Source organism: Oncorhynchus kisutch, linkage group LG26, assembly GCF_002021735.2.
Source record: "Oncorhynchus kisutch isolate 150728-3 linkage group LG26, Okis_V2, whole genome shotgun sequence".
NCBI lineage: Eukaryota > Metazoa > Chordata > Actinopteri > Salmoniformes > Salmonidae > Oncorhynchus > Oncorhynchus kisutch.
Genome location: NC_034199.2, coordinates 50653944 through 50678777, shown reverse-complemented (window position 1 = coordinate 50678777; position 24834 = coordinate 50653944). Strand labels below are relative to the sequence as shown.

At 48.4% G+C, this 24834-nt stretch overlaps 1 protein-coding gene across 2 annotated transcripts in view; it reads left to right on the top strand.

Annotated features, from left to right (window-relative positions):
- bmpr2b (bone morphogenetic protein receptor, type II b (serine/threonine kinase)) overlaps positions 1 to 24834 on the top strand; it is a 148873-nt gene that overhangs the window by 115749 nt on the left and 8290 nt on the right. For both annotated transcript variants that reach the window (XM_031805443.1, XM_031805444.1), the window contains 2 exons: positions 4395 to 4567; positions 7909 to 9863. In XM_031805443.1, coding sequence (XP_031661303.1) covers positions 4395 to 4567; positions 7909 to 9863 — 2128 coding nt within the window. The remainder of the gene's footprint in view (positions 1 to 4394; positions 4568 to 7908; positions 9864 to 24834) is intronic.

Genomic DNA, 24834 nt, shown 5'->3' with positions numbered 1-24834 from the left:
TCCATCACTCAGACATTATTTACAGATAGTCAGGGGAACACTCCATCACTCAGACATTATTTACAGATAGTCAGGGGAACACTCCATCACTCAGACATTATTTACAGATAGTCAGGGGAACACTCCATCACTCAGACATTATTTACAGATAGTCAGGGGAACACTCCATCACTCAGACATTATTTACAGATAGTCAGGGGAACACTCCATCACTCAGACATTATTTACAGATAGTCAGGGGAACACTCCATCACTCAGACATTATTTACAGATAGTCAGGGGAACACTCCATCACTCAGACATTATTTACAGATAGTCAGGGGAACACTCCATCACTCAGACATTATTTACAGATAGTCAGGGGAACACTCCATCACTCAGACATTATTTACAGATAGTCAGGGGAACACTCCATCACTCAGACATTATTTACAGATAGTCAGGGGAACACTCCATCACTCAGACATTATTTACAGATAGTCAGGGGAACACTCCATCACTCAGACATTATTTACAGATAGTCAGGGGAACACTCCATCACTCAGACATTATTTACAGATAGTCAGGGGAACACTCCATCACTCAGACATTATTTACAGATAGTCAGGGGAACACTCCATCACTCAGACATTATTTACAGATAGTCAGGGGACCACTCAGACATTATTTACAGATAGCCAGGGGAACACTCAGACGTTATTTACAGATAGCCAGGGGACCACTCAGACATTATTTACAGATAGCCAGGGGACCACTCATACATTATTTACAGATAGCCAGGGGACCACTCAGACATTATTTACAGATAGTCAGGGGACCACTCAGACATTATTTACAGATAGTCAGGGGAACACTCCATCACTCAGACATTATTTACAGATAGCCAGGGGACCACTCCCTCACTCAGACATTATTTACAGATAGCCAGGGGACCACTCAGACATTATTTACAGATAGTCAGGGGAACACTCCATCACTCAGACATTATTTACAGATAGTCAGGGGACCACTCAGACGTTATTTACAGATAGCCAGGGGACCACTCAGACATTATTTACAGATAGCCAGGGGAACACTCAGACATTATTTACAGATAGTCAGGGGACCACTCAGACATTATTTACAGATAGCCAGGGGACCACTCAGACATTATTTACAGATAGCCAGGGGAACACTCCAACACTCAGACTTTATTTACAAAAGATACATTTGTGTTTAGTGAGTCCACTAGACCAGAGGCAGTGGGGATGTGTTCTCGTGTTCTCTTGATAAGTGTGTGAATTTCACCATTCTCCTGTCCTGCTAAGCACTCAACATGTAACAAGTACTTTTGATTGTCAGGGAAAATGTATGGAGTAAAAAGTACAATATTTTTTTATAGTGATAAAGTAAAAGTTGTCAAATATAAATACTAAAGTACAGATACCCCCCAAAAAACAACTGAAGTAGTACTTTAAAGTATTTTTACACCACTGAGTATATTGGACGCTGGGCTGAAGGGAGTTGTTGTTTTCATTAAGCAAATATTCACCCTCGTTAAATACAATGACTACAATCTATTGTGGCTTGGACAGAGATGTAAACACTTAGATAAGAAACACACACACCGCACGATAAAGGAAAGTACACAACACAATGTCAAGAGAGACAGACACAGTTACTGAAAGTATTGCCTTATCTGCTCTGAAGAACTTGTAAAATGATTTGGTCAGAATCTCCATTAAAAAGCTCTAATCATTTTAAAGTCACTATTTCAGGATGTATTTAATGTAAAAAAAACAAACACATGGTCCTTCATACTGCACATAGAGACATGAGTTGGGTAACGAGTTCATCTGGGTAACTAGACAAACATACTATACAATAAAACATCATTCATCCCTGAGAGGCAGTTTGTTGACGTCTGACAAGGTGCTTCAGACAGGACACACACACACACACACACACACAGACAGACAGACAGTTTACCCCTGCCATTAATAACAACTATCTCTAGAATCGTCCCTAGGTCTTTCTAAATGGTCCTGTTATCTAGGTCGATGGCCTCGAGCTCAAACGAGGCCCCGCTCCTATTGGTAGGGCACTTGACAGCGCAGGTCGGCATCCAAGGGTGAGGATTTGGAACTGTGGGTTGAGGACATATGTGTGCTGTCTGTCCCCCAGGATGTGATGGGCTTTTCCTCCTGGCCTGCAGCTCAGAGAACGAGGCCAGGTCGTCTGAGAGACCTACGGTAACCCAGATGGTCATAGGGAAGGTCTCACAGCAGTTGTTCACAGTGAATTGGAGGTCACTTCCTGTTCTTGACAGAGAGGGATGTGAAGCAGCACACCGAAGGAGAAACACAGAAGGTGTTTGTGGACACTGACTGAGTTCAGTTTCCTGAGGAATAAATGGCTTGTTTTGTTTTGCTCAAACTTCAGGGTGTCAAAGATGGTACCAATATATTTATACTGGTCCGCAGTGTCCACCTCCTCACCTGGTCCGCAGTGTCCACCTCCTCACCTGGTCCGCAGTGTCCACCTCCTCACCGTATAGTTATACTGGTCCGCAGTGTCCACCTCCTCACCTGGTCCGCAGTGTCCACCTCCTCACCTTATAGTTATACTGGTCCGCAGTGTCCACCTCCTCACCTGGTCCACAGTGTCCATCTCCTCACCTGGTCCGCAGTGTCCACCTCCTCACCTGGTCCGCAGTGTCCATCTCCTCACCTGGTCCGAAATGTCCACCTCCTCACCTGGTCCGCAGTGTCCACCTCCTCACCGTATAGTTATACTGGTCCGCAGTGTCCACCTCCTCACCTGGTCCACAGTGTCCATCTCCTCACCTGGTCCGCAGTGTCCACCTCCTCACCTGGTCCACAGTGTCCATCTCCTCACCTGGTCCTGAGTGTCCACCTCCTCACCTGGTCCGCAGTGTCCACCTCCTCACCTGGTCCGGAAGTGTCCACCTCCTCACCTGGTCCGCAGTGTCCATCTCCTCACCTGGTCCTCAGTGTCCACCTCCTCACCTGGTCCTGAGTGTCCACCTCCTCACCTGGTCCTGAGTGTCCACCTCCTCACCTGGTCCTGAGTGTCCACCTCCTCACCTGCTCCACAGTGTCCATCTCCTCACCTGGTCCTGAGTGTCCACCTCCTCACCTGGTCCGCAGTGTCCACCTCCTCACCTGGTCCGCAGTGTCCACCTCCTCACCTGGTCCGGAAGTGTCCACCTCCTCACCTGGTCCGCAGTGTCCATCTCCTCACTTGGTCCTCAGTGTCCACCTCCTCACCTGGTCCTGAGTGTGCACCTCCTCACCTGGTCCTGAGTGTCCACCTCCTCACCTGGTCCTGAGTGTCCACCTCCTCACCTGGTCCACAGTGTCCATCTCCTCACCTGGTCAGCAGTGTCCACCTCCTCACCTGGTCCACAGTATCCACCTCCTCACCTGGCCCACAGTGTCCACCTCCTCACCTGGTCCACAGTGTCCATCTCCTCACCTGGTCCGCAGTGTCCACCTCCTCACCTGGTCCGCAGTGTCCATCTCCTCACCTGGTCCTCAGTGTCCACCTCCTCACCTGGTCCTCAGTGTCCACCTCCTCACCTGGTCCTGAGTGTCCACCTCCTCACCTGGTCCTGAGTGTCCACCTCCTCACCTGGTCCACAGTGTCCATCTCCTCACCTGGTCAGCAGTGTCCACCTCCTCACCTGGTCCACAGTATCCACCTCCTCACCTGGTCCACAGTGTCCACCTCCTCACCTGGTCCACAGTGTCCACCTCCTCACTTGGTCCTCAGTGTCCGCCTCCTCACCTGGTCCACAGTGTCCACCTCCTCACCTGGTCCACAGTGTCCACCTCCTCACCGTATAGTTATACTGGTCCACAGTGTCCACCTCCTCACCTGGTCCGCAGTGTCCACCTCCTCACCTGGTCCGCAGTGTCCGCCTCCTCACCTGGTCCTCAGTGTCCACCTCCTCACCTGGTCCTCAGTGTCCACCTCCTCACCTGGTCCACAGTGTCCACCTCCTCACCTGGTCCACAGTGTCCACCTCCTCACCTGGTCCTCACTGTCCAACTCCTCACCTGGTCCACAGTGTCCACCTCCTCACCTGGTCCTCAGTGTCCACCTCCTCACCTGGTCCTCAGTGTCCACCTCCTCACCTGGTCCACAGTGTCCACCTCCTCACCTGGTCCTCAGTGTCCACCTCCTCACCTGGTCCTCAGTGTCCACCTCCTCACCTGGTCCACAGTGTCCACCTCCTTTTCCAATGTTGATCACCTGTCCATCCTTCTGAAGTCGTCTTGGAGACATTTAACTCTTTTAATTGTAATGATACTGTCTTCCCCTAGGCGGTGCATTCTGGTGAGACCTGTGGTGTGGTATGGTATGTGTTATCCTCTGTAACCTTCCCTCAGGCGGTGCGGTCCCTGAAGGAGACCATGGAGGACTGTTGGGACCAGGATGCTGAGGCCAGGCTGACCGCTCAGTGTTCAGAGGAGCGCATGGCTGAACTACTGCTGATCTGGGACAGGACCAAGTCTGTCAGCCCCACGGTTAACCCTATGACCACCACACTGCAGAACGAGAGGTGAACACACACACACACACACACACACACACACACACACACAGGACCACGGTTAACCCTATGACCACCACACTGCAGAACGAGAGGTGAACACACACACACACACACACACACACACAGGACCAAGTCTGTTAGCCCTATGGTTATCCCCATGACCACCACACAGGGCACCAGTACTGAGTAACGATATCTTGGCTATATACACAGGGTACCAGGCTATATACACAGGGTACCAGGCTATATACACAGGGTACCAGGCTATATACACAGGGTACCAGGCTATATACACAGTGCACCAGTACTGAGTAACGATATCTTGGCTATATACACAGGGTACCAGGCTATATACACAGGGTACCAGGCTATATACACAGGGTACCAGGCTATATACACAGGGTACCAGGCTATATACACAGGGTACCAGGCTATATACACAGGGTACCAGTACTGAGTAACGATATCTTGGCTATATACACAGGGTACCAGGCTATATACACAGGGTACCAGGCTATATACACGGGGTACCAGGCTATATACACAGGGTACCAGGCTATATACACAGGGTGCCAGGCTATATACACAGGGTACCAGTACTGAGTAACGATATCTTGGCTATATACACAGGGTACCAGGCTATATACACAGGGTACCAGGCTATATACACGGGGTACCAGGCTATATACACAGGGTACCAGGCTATATACACAGGGTACCAGGCTATATACACAGGGTACCAGGCTATATACACAGGGTACCAGTACGGAGTAACGATATCTTGGCTATATACACAGGGTACCAGGCTATATACACAGGGTACCAGTACTGAGTAACGATATATTGGCTATATACACAGAGTACCAGGTATATACACAGGGTACCAGGCTATATACACATGGTACCAGTACTGAGTAACGATATCTTGGCTATATACACAGGGTACCAGGCTATATACACAGGGTACCAGTACTGAGTAACGATATCTTGGCTATATACACGGGTACCAGGCTATATACACAGGGTACCAGGCTATATACACAGGGTACCAGTACTGAGTAACGATATCTTGGCTATATACACGGGTACCAGGCTATATACACAGGGTACCAGGCTATATACACAGGGTACCAGGCTATATACACAGGGTACCAGTACTGAGTAACGATATATTGGCTATATACAGTGAGTACCAGTACTGAGTCTATGTGCAGGGGTATGAGGTAATAACATGGTTATATACACAGGTACCATTACTGAGTCAATGTGCAGGGGTACGAGGTAATTGAGGTACATATGTACATGTAGGTAAGGGTAAAGTGGCGAGGAAACAGGATAGGTAATAAACAGTAGTAGCAGTGTATATAAAGGGTCAATGCTATTCGGTTACCTAGTTCAATGTCTTATGGCTTGGGGATAAAAGGTGTTCAACCAACCAGCATCCAGGATCCAATCAACCCATTTTATAAGGAAGCAATAAGGCCAGGAGGTGTGGGATACACCACAGCTAAGGGCTGTTCTTAAGCACGACGCAACGCAGAGTGCCTGAATACAGCCCTTAGCCGTGGTATATTGGCCATTCATCATAGTCACCTGAGGTGCCTTATTGCTATTATAATCTGGTTACCACCGTAATTAGACCAGTGAAAATATATATTTTTGTAATACCCGTGGTATACGGGTACACCATGGCTGTCAGCCAATCAGCATTCAGGGTTCGAACCACCCAGTTGATAATAATGTATAGTCAGCTGGTCGCTGCGCACGGCACTATATCAACATACCTGGATCCGCTATATCAACACACCAGGACCCGCTATATCAACACACCAGGACCCGCTATATCAACACACCAGGACCCGCTATATCAACACACCAGGACCCGCTATATCAACACACCAGGACCCGCTATATCAACACACCAGGACCCGCTATATCAACACACCTGGACCCACTATATCAACACACCTGGACCCGCTATATCAACACACCAGGACCCGCTATATCAACACACCAGGACCCGCTATATCAACACACCAGGACCCGCTATATCAACACACCAGGACCCGCTATATCAACACACCTGGACCCGCTATATCAACACACCAGGACCCGCTATATCAACACACCAGGACCCGCTATATCAACACACCTGGACCCACTATATCAACACACCTGGACCTGCTATATCAACACACCAGGACCCGCTATATCAACACACCTGGACCCGCTATATCAACACACCAGGACCCGCTATATCAACAGACCTGGACCCGCTATATCAACACACCAGGACCCGCTATATCAACACACCAGGACCCGCTATATCAACACACCAGGACCCGCTATATCAACACACCTGGACCTGCTATATCAACCCACCTGGATCCGCTATACCAACACACCAGGACCCGCTATATCAACACACCAGGACCCGCTATATCAACACACCTGGACCCGCAATATCAACACACCTGGACCCGCTATGTCAACACACCAGTGGTTAGAGATTTGGACCAGTAACCAGCAGGTAGTTTAGTGGTTAGAGTGTTGGACCAGTAACCAGCAGGTAGTTTAGTGGTTAGAGTGTTGGACCAGTAACCAGCAGGTAGTCTCGTGGTTAGAGTGTTGGACCAGTAATCAGCAGGTAGCCTAGTGGTTAGAGTGTTGGACCAGTAACCAGCAGGTAGACTAGTGGTCAGAGCGTTGGGTCAGTAACTAGCAGGTAGACTAGTGGTTAGAGCGTTGGGTCAGTAACCAGCAGGTAGACTAGTGGTTAGAGCGTTGGGTCAGTACCCAGCAGGTAGACTAGTGGTTAGAGCGTTGGGTCAGTAACCAGCAGGTAGACTAGTGGTTAGAGCGTTGGGTCAGTAACCAGCAGGTAGACTAGTGGTTAGAGCGTTGGGTCAGTACCCAGCAGGTAGACTAGTGGTTAGAGCGTTGGGTCAGTAACCAGCAGGTAGACTAGTGGTTAGAGTGTTGGGCCAGTAACCAGCAGGGTAGCCTTGCGCGTTGAGCCAGTAACCTGAAAGGTTACCGACTAAGGTGAACAATCTGTCGACGTGCCCTTAAGCAAGGCACTTAACCCTAATTTGCTTTACTTTGGTTTCATACTACTGTCTGACCCTTTAAAACAACACATTTCACCTTTCCGGTATCTGTGACAATTATAAACATCTGAATAAACATCTCAGTATCAGAACACACCACCTTGAGTCATTCGGCAAGTAAGTTATGGGTGAAGGTCATGTTTTTGAAAAGACGATCTGCTTGTCCCTGTCATGTAAGGTCTGTTACGCTGCAGGTTTACATGACATCAGTTTTATTTCTATCTACTTCCCTTACAGGAACCTGTCCCACAGCCGCAGGGGTCCTAAAGTCAGCCCCTACCCAGACTACTCCTCCTCCTCCTACATCGAGGACCACGAGGGCCACACGGTGAAGAACCTTCCTGGGGGGGACACCTCTGTATCGGGTACCTCCTCCGTCGGCGTCCTGGGTGGAACCAGCAGTGTACCCGCAGGCCCAGAGAAGAACCGAAACTCCATCAACGCCGAGCGTCAGCAGGCTCAGGCCCGTCTGCCCAGCCCGGAGAGCAGCGGCGCCAGCCTCTCCACACCCAACACGGTCATGACCACCATCTCTGAGTCGGGTCAAGGGGAGGACTCATCCGGCCCACTAGGTGGCACTGTGCTGGGGCTGGTGGTGCCGGTGTGTCTGCAGCTGACCCAGGAGGACTTGGAGACCACCAAGCTGGACCCTAAAGAGGTTGACAAGAACCTGAAGGAGTCTTCTGATGAGAACCTTATGGAGCACAGCCAGAAACAGTTCTCTGCTCCTGACCCCCTCAGCTGTAAGTCTTCCTCCCTGCTCTATCCCCTCATCAAGCTGGCTGCGGAGGTGACTGGGGCCGGGCCTGGGGCCCAGGGAGGGTCTGGGACCGGGGCCAGTGGGATGGGGGACCCTCCAGCTACTATGTTCCCCCTGCCCAAACAGCAGAACCTCCCCAAGCGGCCCACCAGCCTACCACTCAACACCAAGGCCAAGGAGGGCTCTGGTTCCTCCAGACTGAAGTCTGGGAAACACCGGTCCAACCTGAAGCAGGTAGAGACGGGCGTGGCCAAGATGAACACGGTCGCCCCAGCGGCAGAGCCACGCCTTGTTAACGTTACCAACAACGGGCCAACGGCCGTAGGAAACGGGGTGCGGAGTGGCGTAAGCGTCGTGGTCGTCAACGGTTACCTGAACGGGGGCGTGGCCTCTTCAACTGGAGGCGGGGCTCCTTACGGGACTACCAATCCGGCGGGCCCTCAGGGGGAGTTGGGCGGAGCGACACCCTTGTTACAGACCCAGCTCAGTGGAGAGGACAGTAGACTCAACATCAACTCCAGTCCTGATGAACATGAACCACTGTTAAGGAGAGAGCAGCCCACCGCATGTGACCAGAGACCAACCAATCACCTGGCGGGCCGCACCAACACTAACAACAACAACAACCGTCTGGTGATCACATGTCCATCTGTAGAGGGACAGCCTGAACCCCTCACCTTTGTCCCCATACCTAGACCTCTCTCTGTACCCAAACCCATCTCCGTACCTATCACTGCCCCTCTCACTGCCGAACTACCAGCCCCAGTCTCAACCCCAGTCCCAGTCTCAAACCCAGTCCCAGTCTCAACCCCAGTCCCAGTCTCAACCCCAGCCCCAGTCCCAGTCTCAACCCCAGCCCCAGTCTCAACCCCAGCCCCAGTCCCAGTCTCAACCCCAGCCCCAGTCTCAACCCCAGTCCCAGTCCCAGTCTCAACCCCAGTCTCAACCCCAGCCCCAGTCTCAACCCCAGTCCCAGTCTCAAACCCAGCCCCAGCCCCAGTCCCAGTCTCAACCCCAGTCCCAGTCTCAACCCCAGTCCCAGTCTCAACCCCAGTCCCAGTCCCAGCCCCAGTCCCAGCCCCAGTCCCAGTCTCAAACCCAGTCCCAGTCTCAACCCCAGTCCCAGCCCCAGTCCCAGTCCCAGTCCCAGTCTCAACCCCAGCCCCAGTCCCAGCCCCAGTCCCAGTCTCAACCCCAGTCCCAGTCTCAACCCCAGCCCCAGTCCCAGTCCCAGTCCCAGTCTCAACCCCATTCCCAGTCTCAACCCCAGTCTCAGTCCCAGTCTCAACCCCAGTCCCAGTCCCATTCTCAGCCCCAACCCCAGTCCCATTCTCAACCTCAGCCCCAGCGGCCCTCAGACAGCCCAAACCCAGACGACCTGAGAGACCCTGCTCCCTGGACCTGTCTGGCTCCTCACACAACAGCTCTTCAGGTGAGAAAAGAACATGCCGCACATCTCTCAACCTCAGTCCACCCTCCCCTCTCTACTTCCCCTTCTCTCTACCTCTCCTTCACTCTCTGTCTCTCTCAACCTCAGTCCACCCTCCCCTCTCTACTTCCCCTCCTCTCTACCTCTCCTTCACTCTCTGTCTCTCTCAACCTCAGTCCACCCTCCCCTCTCTACTTCCCCTCCTCTCTACCTCTCCTTCACTCTCTGTCTCTCTCAACCTCAGTCCACCCTCCCCTCTCTACTTCCCCTCCTCTCTACCTCTCCTTCACTCTCTGTCTCTCTCAACCTCAGTCCACCCTCCCCTCTCTACTTCAGTTCACCCTCCCCTCCTCTCTACCTCTCCTTCACTCTCTGTCTCTCTCTACCTCTCCTTCACTCTCTGTCTCTCTCAACCTCAGTCCACCCTCCCCTCTCTACTTCCCCTCCTCTCTACCTCTCCTTCACTCTCTGTCTCTCTCTACCTCAGTCCACCCTCCCCTCTCTACTTCCCCTCCTCTCTACCTCTCCTTCACTCTCTACTTCCCCTCCTCTCTACCTCTCCTTCACTCTCTGTCTCTCTCTACCTCTCCTTCACTCTCTGTCTCTCTCTACCTCTCCTTCACTCTCTACTTCCCCTCCTCTCTACCTCTCCTTCACTCTCTATCTCTCTCTACCTCTCCTTCACTCTCTGTCTCTCTCTACCTCAGTCCACCCTTCCAACTCAACTCCCTCAACGTGAGCAAGACAAAGGAGCTGATCGTGGACTATAGGGACTATAGGGACTAAGGAGTGCCGAATCTGATATTTATATATTTCTTAATTACATTATTTTACTTTCAGATTTGTGTGTATTGTTGTGAATTGTTAGATACTACTGCACTGTTGGAGCTAGGAACACAAGCATTTAGTTAGATACTACTGCACTGTTGGAGCTAGGAACACAAGCATTTAGTTAGATACTACTGCACTGTTGGAGCTAGGAACACAAGCATTTAGTTAGATACTACTGCACTGCTGGAGCTGGGAACACAAGCATTTAGTTAGATACTACTGCACTGTTGGAGCTAGGAACACAAGCATTTAGTTAGATACTACTGCACTGTTGGAGCTAGGAACACAAGCATTTAGTTAGATACTACTGCACTGTTGGAGCTGGGAACACAAGCATTTAGTTAGATATTACTGCACTGTTGGAGCTAGGAACACAAGCATTTAGTTAGATATTACTGCACTGTTGGAGCTTGGAAAACAAACATTTCTCTACACCCGCAATAACATCTGTTAAATATGTGTATGTGACCAATAACGTTTGATTTGATTTCATAAGAACATCAGTCAATTGAAATACATTCATTAGGCCCCAATCTATGGATTTCAAATGACTGGAAATACAGATATGCATCTGTTGGTCCCACTTTAAAAAGAAAAGGTAGATCAGTAAAACAATCAGTATCTGGTGTGAACACCATTTGCCTCATGCGGCGTGACACATCTCCTTCACATAGAGTTGATTAGGCTGTTGATTGATCAGGCTGTTGATTCATCAGGTGTTGATTGATTGTAGAATGTTGTCTCAATCCTCTTCAATGACTATGTGAAGTTTCTAGATATTGAATCTGGAACACGCTGTCGTACAGGTAGATCCAGAGCATTCCAAACATGCTCAATGGGTGACATGTCTGGTGAGTATGCAGGCCACGGAAGAACTGGGACATTTTCAGCTTCCAGGAATTGTGTACAGAACCCCACCATCACCATGGGACACTCTGTTCACAATGGTGACATCAGCAAACCATCTGCCCGGTACAGTTGAAACAGGAATTCATCCGTGAAGAGCACATTTCTCCAGCGTGCCAGTGGCCATGGAAGGTGAGCATATGCTCACTGACGTCTGTTAGGACGCCGATCTGCAGTCAGGTCAAGAGGACGACGAGCACGCAGATGAGCCTCCCTGAGACGGTTTCTGACAGTTTGTGCAGAAGTTCTTTGATTGTGCAAACCCACAGTTTCATCAGCTGTCCGGGTGGCTGGTCTCAGACGATCTCGCAGGTGAAGAAGCCGGATGTGGAGGTCCTGGGCTGGCGTGGTTACACCTGGTCTGTGGTTGTGAGACCGGTTGGACATACTGCCAAATACTATACGACATTAGTGGCTGTTTATTGTAGAGACATTAACATTCAATTATTTGGTAACAGCTCTGGTGGACAATCAGCTTCCTCAACTTGAGACACCTGTGGAATTGTGTTGTGTGACAAAACTGCACATTTTAGTGTCCTTTTATTGTGACTGATGTGACTTATGTCAAATCAAATTTTAGAATCAAATGTTATTTGTCACATGCACTGAATACAACAGGTGTAGTAGACCTTATAGTGAAATGCTGAATATAACAGGTGTAGTAGACCTCACAGTGAAATGCTGAATACAACAGGTGTAGTAGACCTTACCGTGAAATGCTGAATACAACAGGTGTAGTAGACCTCACAGTGAAATGCTGAATACAACAGGTGTAGTAGACCTTACCGTGAAATGCTGAATACAACAGGTGTAGTAGACCTTACAGTGAAATGCTGAATACAACAGGTGTAGTAGACCTCACAGTGAAATGCTGAATACAACAGGTGTAGTAGACCTTACCGTGAAATGCTGAATACAACAGGTGTAGTAGACCTTACCGTGAAATGCTGAATACAACAGGTGTAGTAGACCTTACAGTGAAATGCTGAATACAACAGGTGTAGTAGACCTTAGTGAAATGCTGAATACAACAGGTGTAGTAGACCTCACAGTGAAATGCTGAATACAACAGGTGTAGTAGACCTTAGTGAAATGCTGAATACAACAGGTGTAGTAGACCTTACAGTGAAATGCTGAATACAACAGGTGTAGTAGACCTTAGTGAAATGCTGAATACAACAGGTGTAGTAGACCTTACAGTGAAATGCTGAATACAACAGGTGTAGTAGACCTCACAGTGAAATGCTGAATACAACAGGTGTAGTAGACCTTACAGTGAAATGCTGAATACAACAGGTGTAGTAGACCTCACAGTGAAATGCTGAATACAACAGGTGTAGTAGACCTCACAGTGAAATGCTGAATACAACAGGTGTAGTAGACCTTACAGTGAAATGCTGAATACAACAGGTGTAGTAGACCTTAGTGAAATGCTGAATACAACAGGTGTAGTAGACCTCACAGTGAAATGCTGAATACAACAGGTGTAGTAGACCTTAGTGAAATGCTGAATACAACAGGTGTAGTAGACCTTACAGTGAAATGCTGAATACAACAGGTGTAGTAGACCTCACAGTGAAATGCTGAATACAACAGGTGTAGTAGACCTTACAGTGAAATGCTGAATACAACAGGTGTAGGTAGACCTTACAGTGAAATGCTGAATACGACAGGTGTAGTAGACCTTAGTGAAATGCTGAATACAACAGGTGTAGTAGACCTTACAGTGAAATGCTGAATACAACAGGTGTAGTAGACCTCACAGTGAAATGCTGAATATAACAGGTGTAGTAGACCTTACAGTGAAATGCTGAATACAACAGGTGTAGTAGACCTCACAGTGAAATGCTGAATACAACAGGTGTAGTAGACCTTACAGTGAAATGCTGAATACAACAGGTGTAGTAGACCTTACAGTGAAATGCTGAATACAACAGGTGTAGTAGACCTCACAGTGAAATGCTGAATACAACAGGTGTAGTAGACCTTACAGTGAAATGCTGAATACAACAGGTGTAGTAGACCTTACAGTGAAATGCTGAATACAACAGGTGTAGTAGACCTTACCGTGAAATGCTGAATACAACAGGTGTAGTAGACCTTACAGTGAAATGCTGAATACAACAGGTGTAGTAGACCTCACAGTGAAATGCTGAATACAACAGGTGTAGTAGACCTCACAGTGAAATGCTGAATACAACAGGTGTAGTAGACCTTACAGTGAAATGCTGAATACAACAGGTGTAGTAGAACTTAGTGAAATGCTGAATACAACAGGTGTAGTAGACCTCACAGTGAAATGCTGAATACAACAGGTGTAGTAGACCTTACAGTGAAATGCTGAATACAACAGGTGTAGTAGACCTTACAGTGAAATGCTGAATACAACAGGTGTAGTAGACCTCACAGTGAAATGCTGAATACAATAGGTGTAGTAGACCTTACAGTGAAATGCTGAATACAACAGGTGTAGGTAGACCTTACAGTGAAATGCTGAATACGACAGGTGTAGTAGACCTTAGTGAAATGCTGAATACAACAGGTGTAGTAGACCTTACAGTGAAATGCTGAATACAACAGGTGTAGTAGACCTCACAGTGAAATGCTGAATATAACAGGTGTAGTAGACCTTACAGTGAAATGCTGAATACAACAGGTGTAGTAGACCTCACAGTGAAATGCTGAATACAACAGGTGTAGTAGACCTTACAGTGAAATGCTGAATACAACAGGTGTAGTAGACCTTAGTGAAATGCTTACTTACAAACCCTTAACCAAAAATGCAGTTCAAAAAATGGAGTTAAGAAAATCTTTACTAAATTAACTTAAAGTTTAAAAAAAATTGAATCAAAAAGTAACACAAGAAAATGACAAACAATAACGAGGCGGTACCGGAACCGAGTCAGCTTTGATCTGTACTGACTTCGCCTTCTGGAAGGTTCTGGAAGGATGATAGCGGGATGAACAGGCAGTGGCTCGGGTGGTTGTTGTCCTTGATTATCTTTTATGCCTTCCTGTGACATCGGGTGCTGTAAGTGTCCTGGAGGGCAGGTAGTTTGCCCCCGGTGATGCGTTGTGCAGACCTCACTACCCTCTGGAGAGCCTTACAGTTGTGGGCGGAGCAGTTAACATACCAGGCGGTGATACAGCCCGACAGGATGCTTTCGATTGTGCGTCTGTAAAAGTTTGTGAGTGGTTTTTGGTGACAGCCTCTTGCGCCTTCTTCACCACACTGTCTGTCATGCAAATTAATTATAAAAAAATCATACAATGTGATTTTCTGGATTTTTGTTTTAGATTCCGTCTCTCACAGTTGAAGTGTACCTATGATAAAAAATTACAGACCTCTACATGCTTTGTAAGTAGGAAAACCTGCAAAATCAGCAGTGTATCAAATACTTGTTCTCCCCACTGTACCTCTCGTGTCTGAGCCGTTGAGTTGCGACTCTACTTTGTCTCTATACTGACGCTTAGCTTGTTTGATTGCCTTGCGGAGGGAATAGCTACACTGTTTGTATTCGGTCATGTTTCCTTGCCATGATTAAAAGCAGTGGTTCGCCAGTTTTGCGTGAATGCTGCCATCAATCCACGGTTTCTGGTTGGGGAAGGTTTTAATAGTCACCGTAGGCACAACACCACCGATGCACTTGCTAATAAACTCGCTCCCCAAATCAGTGTATACATCAATGTTGTTGTCTGAGGCTATCCGGAACGTATCCCAGTCCACGTGATCAAAGCAATCTTGAAGCGTGGAATCAGATTGGTCGGACCAGCGTTGAGCAGACCTAAGTACGGGCGTTTCCTGTTTTAGTTTCTGTCTGTAGGCTGGGAGTCGTGGTTAGATTTGCCGAAAGGAGGGCGAGGGAGGGCTCTGTATGTGTCGCGGAAGTTAGAGTAACAATGATCCAGAATTTTGCCAGTCCGGGTCGCGCCTTCGATATGCTGATAAAATTTAGGGAGCCTTGTTTTCAGATTAGCTTTGTTAAAATCCCCAGCTACAATAAATGGACCCTCAGGATATCTGGTTTCCAGTTTACATAGAGTCAAATGAAGTTCTTTCAGCGCCGTCAATGTGTCTGCTTGGGGGGGAATGTACACAGCTGTGATTATAATCGAAGAGAATTCTCTTGGTAGATAATGCGGTCGGCATTTGATTGTAAGGAATTCTAGGTCAGGTGAACAACAGGACTTGAGTTCCTGTATGTTGTTATGATCACACTCTTTAATCATAAGGCATACACCCCCGTCCTTCTTCTTACCAGAGAGATGTTTGTTTCTGTCGGCGCGATGCGTGACGAAACCGGTTGGCTGTACTGACTCTGATGACGTATCCAGAGTGAGCCATGTTTCCGTGAAGTTACAATCTCTGATGTCTCTCTGGAAGGCAAACCTTGCTCGGATTTCGTCTACATTGTTGTCAAGAGATTGGACATTGGCGAGTAGTATACTCAGGAGCCTGACCAGAAGACCGCTCCGTCTTCCCCTTCTGCAGCGCTGTTGTTTTGGGTCGTCTACTGGGATCCGATCCATTGTCCTGGGTGGAAGTCCAAACAGAGGATCTGATCCATTGTCCTGGGTGGAGGTCCAAACAGAGGATCTGATCCATTGTCCTGGGTGGAGGTCCAAACACAGGATCTGATCCATTGTCCTGGGTGGAGGTCCAAACAGAGGATCTGATCCATTGTCCTGGGTGGTGGTCCAAACAGAGGATCTGATCCACTGTCCTGGGTGTTGGTCCAAACAGAGGATCTGATCCATTGTCCTGAGTGGTGGTCAAAACAGAGGATCTGATCCATTGTCCTGGGTGGTGGTCCAAACAGAGGATCTGATCCATTGTCCTGGGTGGTGGTCCAAACACAGGATCTGATCCATTGTCCTGGGTGGTGGTCCAAACAGAGGATCTGATCCATTGTCCTGGGTGGTGACCCAAACAGAGGATCCGCTTTGGGAAAGTTGTATTCCTGGTCGTAATGTTGGTAAGTTGACGTTGCTCTAATATCCAATAGTTCTTCCCGGCTGTATGTAATAAGACTTAAGATTTCCTGAGGTAACAATGTAAGAAATAATACATAAATAAAGCTATGACCCGGTACATTAACACAGGCTAGCTATGACCTGGTACTGTAACACAGGCTAGCTATGACCCGGTACATTAACACAGGCTAGCTATGACCCGGTACTGTAACACAGGCTAGCTATGACCTGGTACTGTAACACAGGCTAGCTATGACCCGGTACATTAACACAGGCTAGCTATGACCCGGTACTGTAACACAGGCTAGCTATGACCCGGTACATTAACACAGACTAGCTATGACCTGGTACATTAACACAGGCTAGCTATGACCTGGTACATTAACACAGGCTAGCTATGACCTGGTACTGTAACACAGGCTAGCTATGACCTGGTACTGTAACACAGGCAATACAGGGAGACCCCAACATGTTTAGTGGCCGTAATCAAATCAAATCTAACTTTATTAGTCACATGTGCCGAATACAACAGGTGTAGACCTAACAGTGAAATGCTGACTTTACAAGCCCTTAACCAACAATGCAGTTCAAGAAAGAGTTATGAAAATATTTACCAAATAAACTAAAGTAAAAAATTATAAAAAGTAACACAATACAGTAACAATAACAAGGCTATATACAGGGGGTACCGGTACAGAGTCAATGTGGAGGCTATATACAGGGGGTACCGGTACAGAGTCAATGTGGAGGCTATATACAGGGGGTACCGGTACAGAGTCAATGTGGAGGCTATATACAGGGGGTACTGGTACAGAGTCAATGTGGAGGCTATATACAGGGGGTACCGGTACAGAGTCAATGTGGAGGCTATATACAGGGGGTACCGGTACAGAGTCAATGTGGAGGCTATATACAGGGGGTACTGGTACAGAGTCAATGTGGAGGCTATATACAGGGGGTACGGGTACAGAGTCAATGTGGAGGCTATATACAGGGGGTACTGGTACAGAGTCAATGTGGAGGCTATATACAGGGGGTACCGGTACAGAGTCAATGTGGAGGCTATATACAGGGGGTACCGGTACCGAGTCAATGTGGAGGCTATATACAGGGGGTACCGGTACAGAGTCAATGTGGAGGCTATATACAGGGGGTACTGGTACAGAGTCAATGTGGAGGCTATATACAGGGGGTACCGGTACAGAGTCAATGTGGAGGCTATATACAGGGGGTACCGGTACAGAGTCAATGTGGAGGCTATATACAGGGGGTACCGGTACAGAGTCAATGTGGAGGCTATATACAGGGTATTACGGTACAGAGTCAATGTGGAGGCTATATACAGGGGGTACCGGTACAGAGTCAATGTGGAGGCTATATACAGGGGGTACCGGTACAGAGTCAATGTGGAGGCTATATACAGGGGGTACCGGTACAGAGTCAATGTGGAGGCTATATACAGGGTATTACGGTACCGAGTCAATGTGGAGGCTATATACAGGGGGTACCGGTACAGAGTCAATGTGGAGGCTATATACAGGGTATTACGGTACCGAGTCAATGTGGAGGCTATATACAGGGGGTACCGGTACAGAGTCAATGTGGAGGCTATATACAGGGTATTACGGTACCGAGTCAATGTGGAGGCTATATACAGGGGGTACCGGTACAGAGTCAATGTGGAGGCTATATACAGGGGGTCCCTGTACAGAGTCAATGTGGAGGCTATATACAGGGGGTACCGGTACAGAGTCAATGTGGAGGCTATATACAGGGGGTACTGGTACAGAGTCAATGTGGAGGCTATATACAGGGGGTACTGGTACAGAGTCAATGTGGAGGCTATATACAGGGGGTACCGGTATAGAGTCAATGTGGAGGCTATATACAGGGGGTACCGGTACAGAGTCAATGTGGAGGCTATATACAGGGGGTACCGGTACAGAGTCAATGTGGAGGCTATATACAGGGGGTACCGGTACAGAGTCAATGTGGAGGCTATATACAGGGGTTACTGGTACAGAGTCAATGTGGAGGCTATATACAGGGGGTACTGGTACAGAGTCAATGTGGAGGCAGTATACAGGGGGTACTGGTACAGAGTCAATGTGGAGGCAGTATACAGGGGGTACCGGTACAGAGTCAATGTGGAGGCTATATACAGGGGGTACCGGTACAGAGTCAATGTGGAGGCTATATACAGGGGGTACCGGTACAGAGTCAATGTGGAGGCTATATACAGGGGGTACCGGTACTGAGTCAATGTGGAGACTATATACAGGGGGTACCGGTACTGAGTCAATGTGGAGACTATATACAGGAGGTACCGGTACCGAGTCAATGTGGAGGCTATATACAGGGGGTACCGGTACTGAGTCAATGTGGAGACTATATACAGGGGGTACCGGTACCGAGTCAATGTGGAGGCTATATACAGGGGGTACCGGTACTGAGTCAATGTGGAGACTATATACAGGGGGTACCGGTACCGAGTCAATGTGGAGGCTATATACAGGGGGTACCCGGTACAGAGTTAATGTGGAGGCTATATACAGGGGGTACCGGTACAGAGTCAATGTGGAGACTATATACAGGGGGTACCGGTACCGAGTCAATGCGGGGGTACAGGTTAGTTGAGGTAATTTGTACATGTAGGTAGGATAATAAACAGCAAGTAGCAGCAGAGTAATAACAAATAGGGAGGTGACAATGTAAATATGGCCATTTGATTAATTGACACCACCTGGTATAGAGTTCCTGGATGGCAGGAAGCATGGCCCCAGTGATGTACTGGGCTGTACGCACTACCCTCTGTAGCACCTTATGGTCAGATGCCGAGCAGTTGCCATACCAGGCGATGATGCTCTCGATGGTGCAGCTGTTGAACTTTTTGAGGATCTGGGGACCAATGCCAAATCTTTTCAGTCTCCTGAGAGGGAAAAGGTGTTGTCATGCCCTCTTCACGACTGTCTTGGTGTGTTTGGACCGTGATAGTTCGTTGGTGATGTGGACACTCTCGACCAGCTCCACTACAGCCCCGTTGATGTTAATGGGGGCCTGTTCGGCCCGCCTTTTCCTGTAGTCCACGATCATCTCCTTTGTCTTGCTCACATTGAGGGAGAGGTTGTCCTCCACTGCCGTGTTTGGCCGTGTAGTCGTGAGTGAACAGGGATTACAGGCCCCGCAGCTTTGTGAATGTTGACTTGTTTAAAGGTCTTGCACACATCGGCTACCGAGAGCGTTATAACACAGTCGTCCGGAACAACTGTTGCTCTCATGCATGCTTCAGTGTTGCTTGCCTCGAAGTGAGCATTAAAGGCATGTAGCTCATCTGGTAGGCTCGCGTCACTGGGCAACTCGCCCCTTGGTTTCCCTTTGTAGTCCGTAATAGATTTCAAGCCCTGCTACATTCGACGAGTATCATAGCCGTTGTAGTAGGATTCAATCTTAATCCTGTATTGACCCTTGCTTGTTTGATGGTTTGTCTGTAGTGGGATTTCATATAAGCGTCCGGGTTAGAGTCCCGCTCCTTGAAAGCGGCAGCCTTTAGCTCGGTGCAGATGTTATCTGTAATCCATGGCTTCTGGTTGGGATACAGTGGGGCAAAATTTAGTCAGCCACCAATTGTGCAAGATCTCCCACTTAAAATGATGAGAGAGGCCTGTAATTTTCATCATAGGTACAGGGTAACCTAGTGGTTAGAGCGTTGGACTAGTAACCGAAAGGTTGCAAGTTCGAATCCCCGAGCTGACAAGGTACAAATCTGTCGTTCTGCCCCTGAACAGGCAGTTAACCCACTGTTCCTAGGCCGTCATTGAAAATAAGAATTTGTTCTTAACTGACTTGCCTAGTAAAATAAAGGTAAAATGTAAAAAATCACATTGTAGGATTTTTAATGAATTTATTTGCAAATTATGGTGAAAAATAAGTATTTATCTTGTTTATAAATCTCTCTTAACAACAACCAACACTGGTTCTCACCCTCATCTCTCTTCTCTCAGCAATCATCTCCTTTCTGAGTAACAGAACACTGGCTTATATTGCTTCAGAAAGAGTCAGTAATTGAAGGCAGCTGTTTCTGACAAGAGATCGGGTCAGCTCCAATCATTAATGGGGCCGACCAATCAACTGCTTGGGGGAATCCAGGAAGCCATTTTCCTGAAACACACACACATACAAATACACAAACCACAACACAGGAACTGGGGAACGTAACATTATGTGTGTTTGTGTGGTTTTGTGTTTGTGTGTGGTGTTTGGTGTTTGTTTGTGTGGTGTGTGTGTGTGGTTATGTGTTTGGTGTGTGTGTGTGTGTGTGTGTCTGACAACAACTGTTTGAAGTTTTACACCTCAACCACCAGAGGGTAGCATTCTCCAACTAAAGGTATGAGCACCTTATGGTTCTGATGGAAATAGAAGGAACAGAGAGGAATATCGAAGCCTCATATCCACTACAAGACCATGGTGCTACAGAACAGCAACTGCCCCTCCCTACCTTCAGGTTATCTACAGAACAGCAAGAGGACCTGCCCCTCCCTACCTTCAGGTTATCTACAGAACAGCAACTGCCCCTCCCTACCTTCAGGCTATCTACAGAACAGCAGGAGGACCTGCCCCTCCCTACCTTCAGGTTATCTACAGAACAGCAACTGCCCCTCCCTACCTTCAGGCTATCTACAGAACAGCAACTGCCCCTCCCTACCTTCAGGTTATACTCTAACCCTACACCCCAACCCTATCACTCCATTTTGCCAGGTCTCTTGGCCCTCCCACCCCTACAGAAGAGCAGCCCCCCCTCAGCCCAGTACAACCTCTTCTCTGTCCTGGCACCCCAATGGTGGACCCCCCCTGTTTATTAGCTTCTTTATTAAGGAAACATGTCCTGACTATGACTGGTATGTGGTGGTACCACCAAGCTATCTGGAGGTGAATGTACTGACTATGACTGGTCCACCTAGCTATCTGGAGGTGAATGTACTGACTATGACTGATATGTGGTGGTACACCTAGCTGTCTGGATATGTGGTGGTCCACCTAGCTATCTGGATATGTGGTGGTCCACCTAGCTGTCTGGATATGTGGTGGTCCACCTAGCTATCTGGAGGTGAATGTACTGACTATGACTGGTCCACCTAGCTATCTGTAGATGAATGTACTGACTATGACTGGTCCACCAAGCTATCTGGAGGTGAATGTACTGACTATGACTGGTCCACCTAGCTATCTGTAGATGAATGTACTGACTATGACTGGTCCACCTAGCTATCTGAGATGTGGTGGTCCACCTAGCTGTCTGTAGATGTGGTGGTCCACCTAGCTGTCTGTAGATGAATGTACTGACTATGACTGATATGTGGTGGTCCACCTAGCTATCTGGATATCTGGTGGTACCACCTAGCTATCTGGATATGTGGTGGTCCACCTAGCTATCTGGATATGTGGTGGTCCACCTAGCTATCTGGATATGTGGTGGTACCACCTAGCTATCTGGATATGTGGTGGTCCACCTAGCTATCTGGATATGTGGTGGTCCACCTAGCTATCTGGATATGTGGTGGTCCACCTAGCTATCTGGATATGTGGTGGTCCACCTAGCTATCTGGATATGTGGTGGTCCACCTAGCTATCTGGAGATGTGGTGGTCCACCTAGCTATCTGGATATGTGGTGGTCCCCCTAGCTATCTGGATATGTGGTGGTCCACCTAGCTATCTGGATATGTGGTGGTCCACCTAGCTGTCTGGAGATGTGGTGGTCCCACCTAGCTGTCTGGAGATGTGGTGGTCCACCTAGCTGTCTGGAGATGTGGTGGTCCACCTAGCTGTCTGGATATGTGGTGGTCCACCTAGCTATCTGGAGATGTGGTGGTACCACCTAGCTATCTGGATATGTGGTGGTCCACCTAGCTATCTGGAGATGTGGTGGTACCACCTAGCTATCTGGATATGTGGTGGTCCACCTAGCTATCTGGAGATGTGGTGGTACCACCAAGCTATCTGATATGTGGTGGTCCACCAAGCTATCTGGATATGTGGTGGTCCACCAAGCTATCTGGATATGTGGTGGTCCACCAAGCTATCTGGATATGTGGTGGTCCACCAAGCTATCTGGATATGTGGTGGTCCACCAAGCTATCTGGATATGTGGTGGTCCACCAAGCTATCTGGATATGTGGTGGTCCACCAAGCTGTCTGGAGATGTGGTGGTCCACCTAGCTGTCTGGATATGTGGTGGTCCCACCAAGCTGTCTGGATATGTGGTGGTCCACCTAGCTGTCTGGATATGTGGTGGTCCCACTTAGCTGTCTGGATATGTGGTGGTCCCACCTAGCTGTCTGGAGATGTGGTGGTCCCACCTAGCTGTCTGGATATGTGGTGGTCCCACCTAGCTATCTGGATATGTGGTGGTACCACCAAGCTATCTGGATATGTGGTGGTCCCACCTAGCTATCTGGATATGTGGTGGTCCCACCTAGCTATCTGGATATGTGGTGGTCCCACCTAGCTATCTGGATATGTGGTGGTCCCACCTAGCTATCTGGATATGTGGTGGTCCCACCTAGCTATCTGGATATGTGGTGGTCCCACCTAGCTATCTGGATATGTGGTGGTCCCACCTATCTATCTGGATATGTGGTGGTACCACCAAGCTATCTGGATATGTGGTGGTACCACCTAGCTATCTGGATATGTGGTGGTACCACCTAGCTATCTGGATATGTGGTGGTACCACCTAGCTATCTGGATATGTGGTGGTACCACCTAGCTATCTGGATATGTGGTGGTACCACCTAGCTATCTGGATATGTGGTGGTACCACCAAGCTATCTGGAGATGTGGTGGTACCACCAAGCTATCTGGATATGTGGTGGTCCCACCTAGCTATCTGGATATGTGGTGGTACCACCTAGCTATCTGGATATGTGGTGGTACCACCTAGCTATCTGGATATGTGGTGGTACCACCAAGCTATCTGGATATGTGGTGGTACCACCAAGCTATCTGGATATGTGGTGGTACCACCAAGCTATCTGGATATGTGGTGGTACCACCTAGCTATCTGGATATGTGGTGGTCCCACCTAGCTATCTGGATATGTGGTGGTACCACCTAGCTATCTGGATATGTGGTGGTACCACCTAGCTATCTGGATATGTGGTGGTACCACCTAGCTATCTGGATATGTGGTGGTACCACCTAGCTATCTGGATATGTGGTGGTACCACCAAGCTATCTGGATATGTGGTGGTCCCACCTAGCTATCTGGATATGAATGTACTGACTATGACTGATATGTGGTGGTCCCACCTAGCTATCTGGATATGAATGTACTGACTATGACTGATATGTGGTGGTCCCACCTAGCTATCTGGATATGAATGTACTGACTATGACTGATATGTGGTGGTCCACCTAGCTATCTGGATATGTGGTGGTACCACCAAGCTATCTGGATATGTGGTGGTACCACCAAGCTATCTGGATATGTGGTGGTACCACCAAGCTATCTGGATATGTGGTGGTCCACCTAGCTATCTGGATATGTGGTGGTCCACCTAGCTATCTGGAGATGTGGTGGTACCACCAAGCTATCTGGATATGTGGTGGTCCACCTAGCTATCTGGATATGTGGTGGTCCACCTAGCTATCTGGAGATGTGGTGGTACCACCAAGCTATCTGGAGATGAATGTACTGACTATGACTGATATGTGGTGGTACCACCTAGCTATCTGTAGATGAATGTACTGACTATGACTGATATGTGGTGGTACCACCAAGCTATCTGGAGATGAATGTACTGACTATGACTGATATGTGGTGGTACCACCAAGCTATCTGGATATGTGGTGGTACCACCAAGCTATCTGGATATGTGGTGGTACCACCAAGCTATCTGGATATGAATGTACTGACTATGACTGGTATGTGGTGATACCACCAAGCTATCTGGATATGTGGTGGTACCACCTAGCTATCTGGATATGTGGTGGTCCACCTAGCTATCTGGATATGTGGTGGTACCACCAAGCTATCTGGATATGTGGTGGTACCACCAAGCTATCTGGATATGTGGTGGTCCCACCTAGCTATCTGGATATGAATGTACTGACTATGACTGATATGTGGTGGTCCCACCTAGCTATCTGGATATGAATGTACTGACTATGACTGATATGTGGTGGTCCACCTAGCTATCTGGATATGTGGTGGTACCACCAAGCTATCTGGATATGTGGTGGTACCACCAAGCTATCTGGATATGT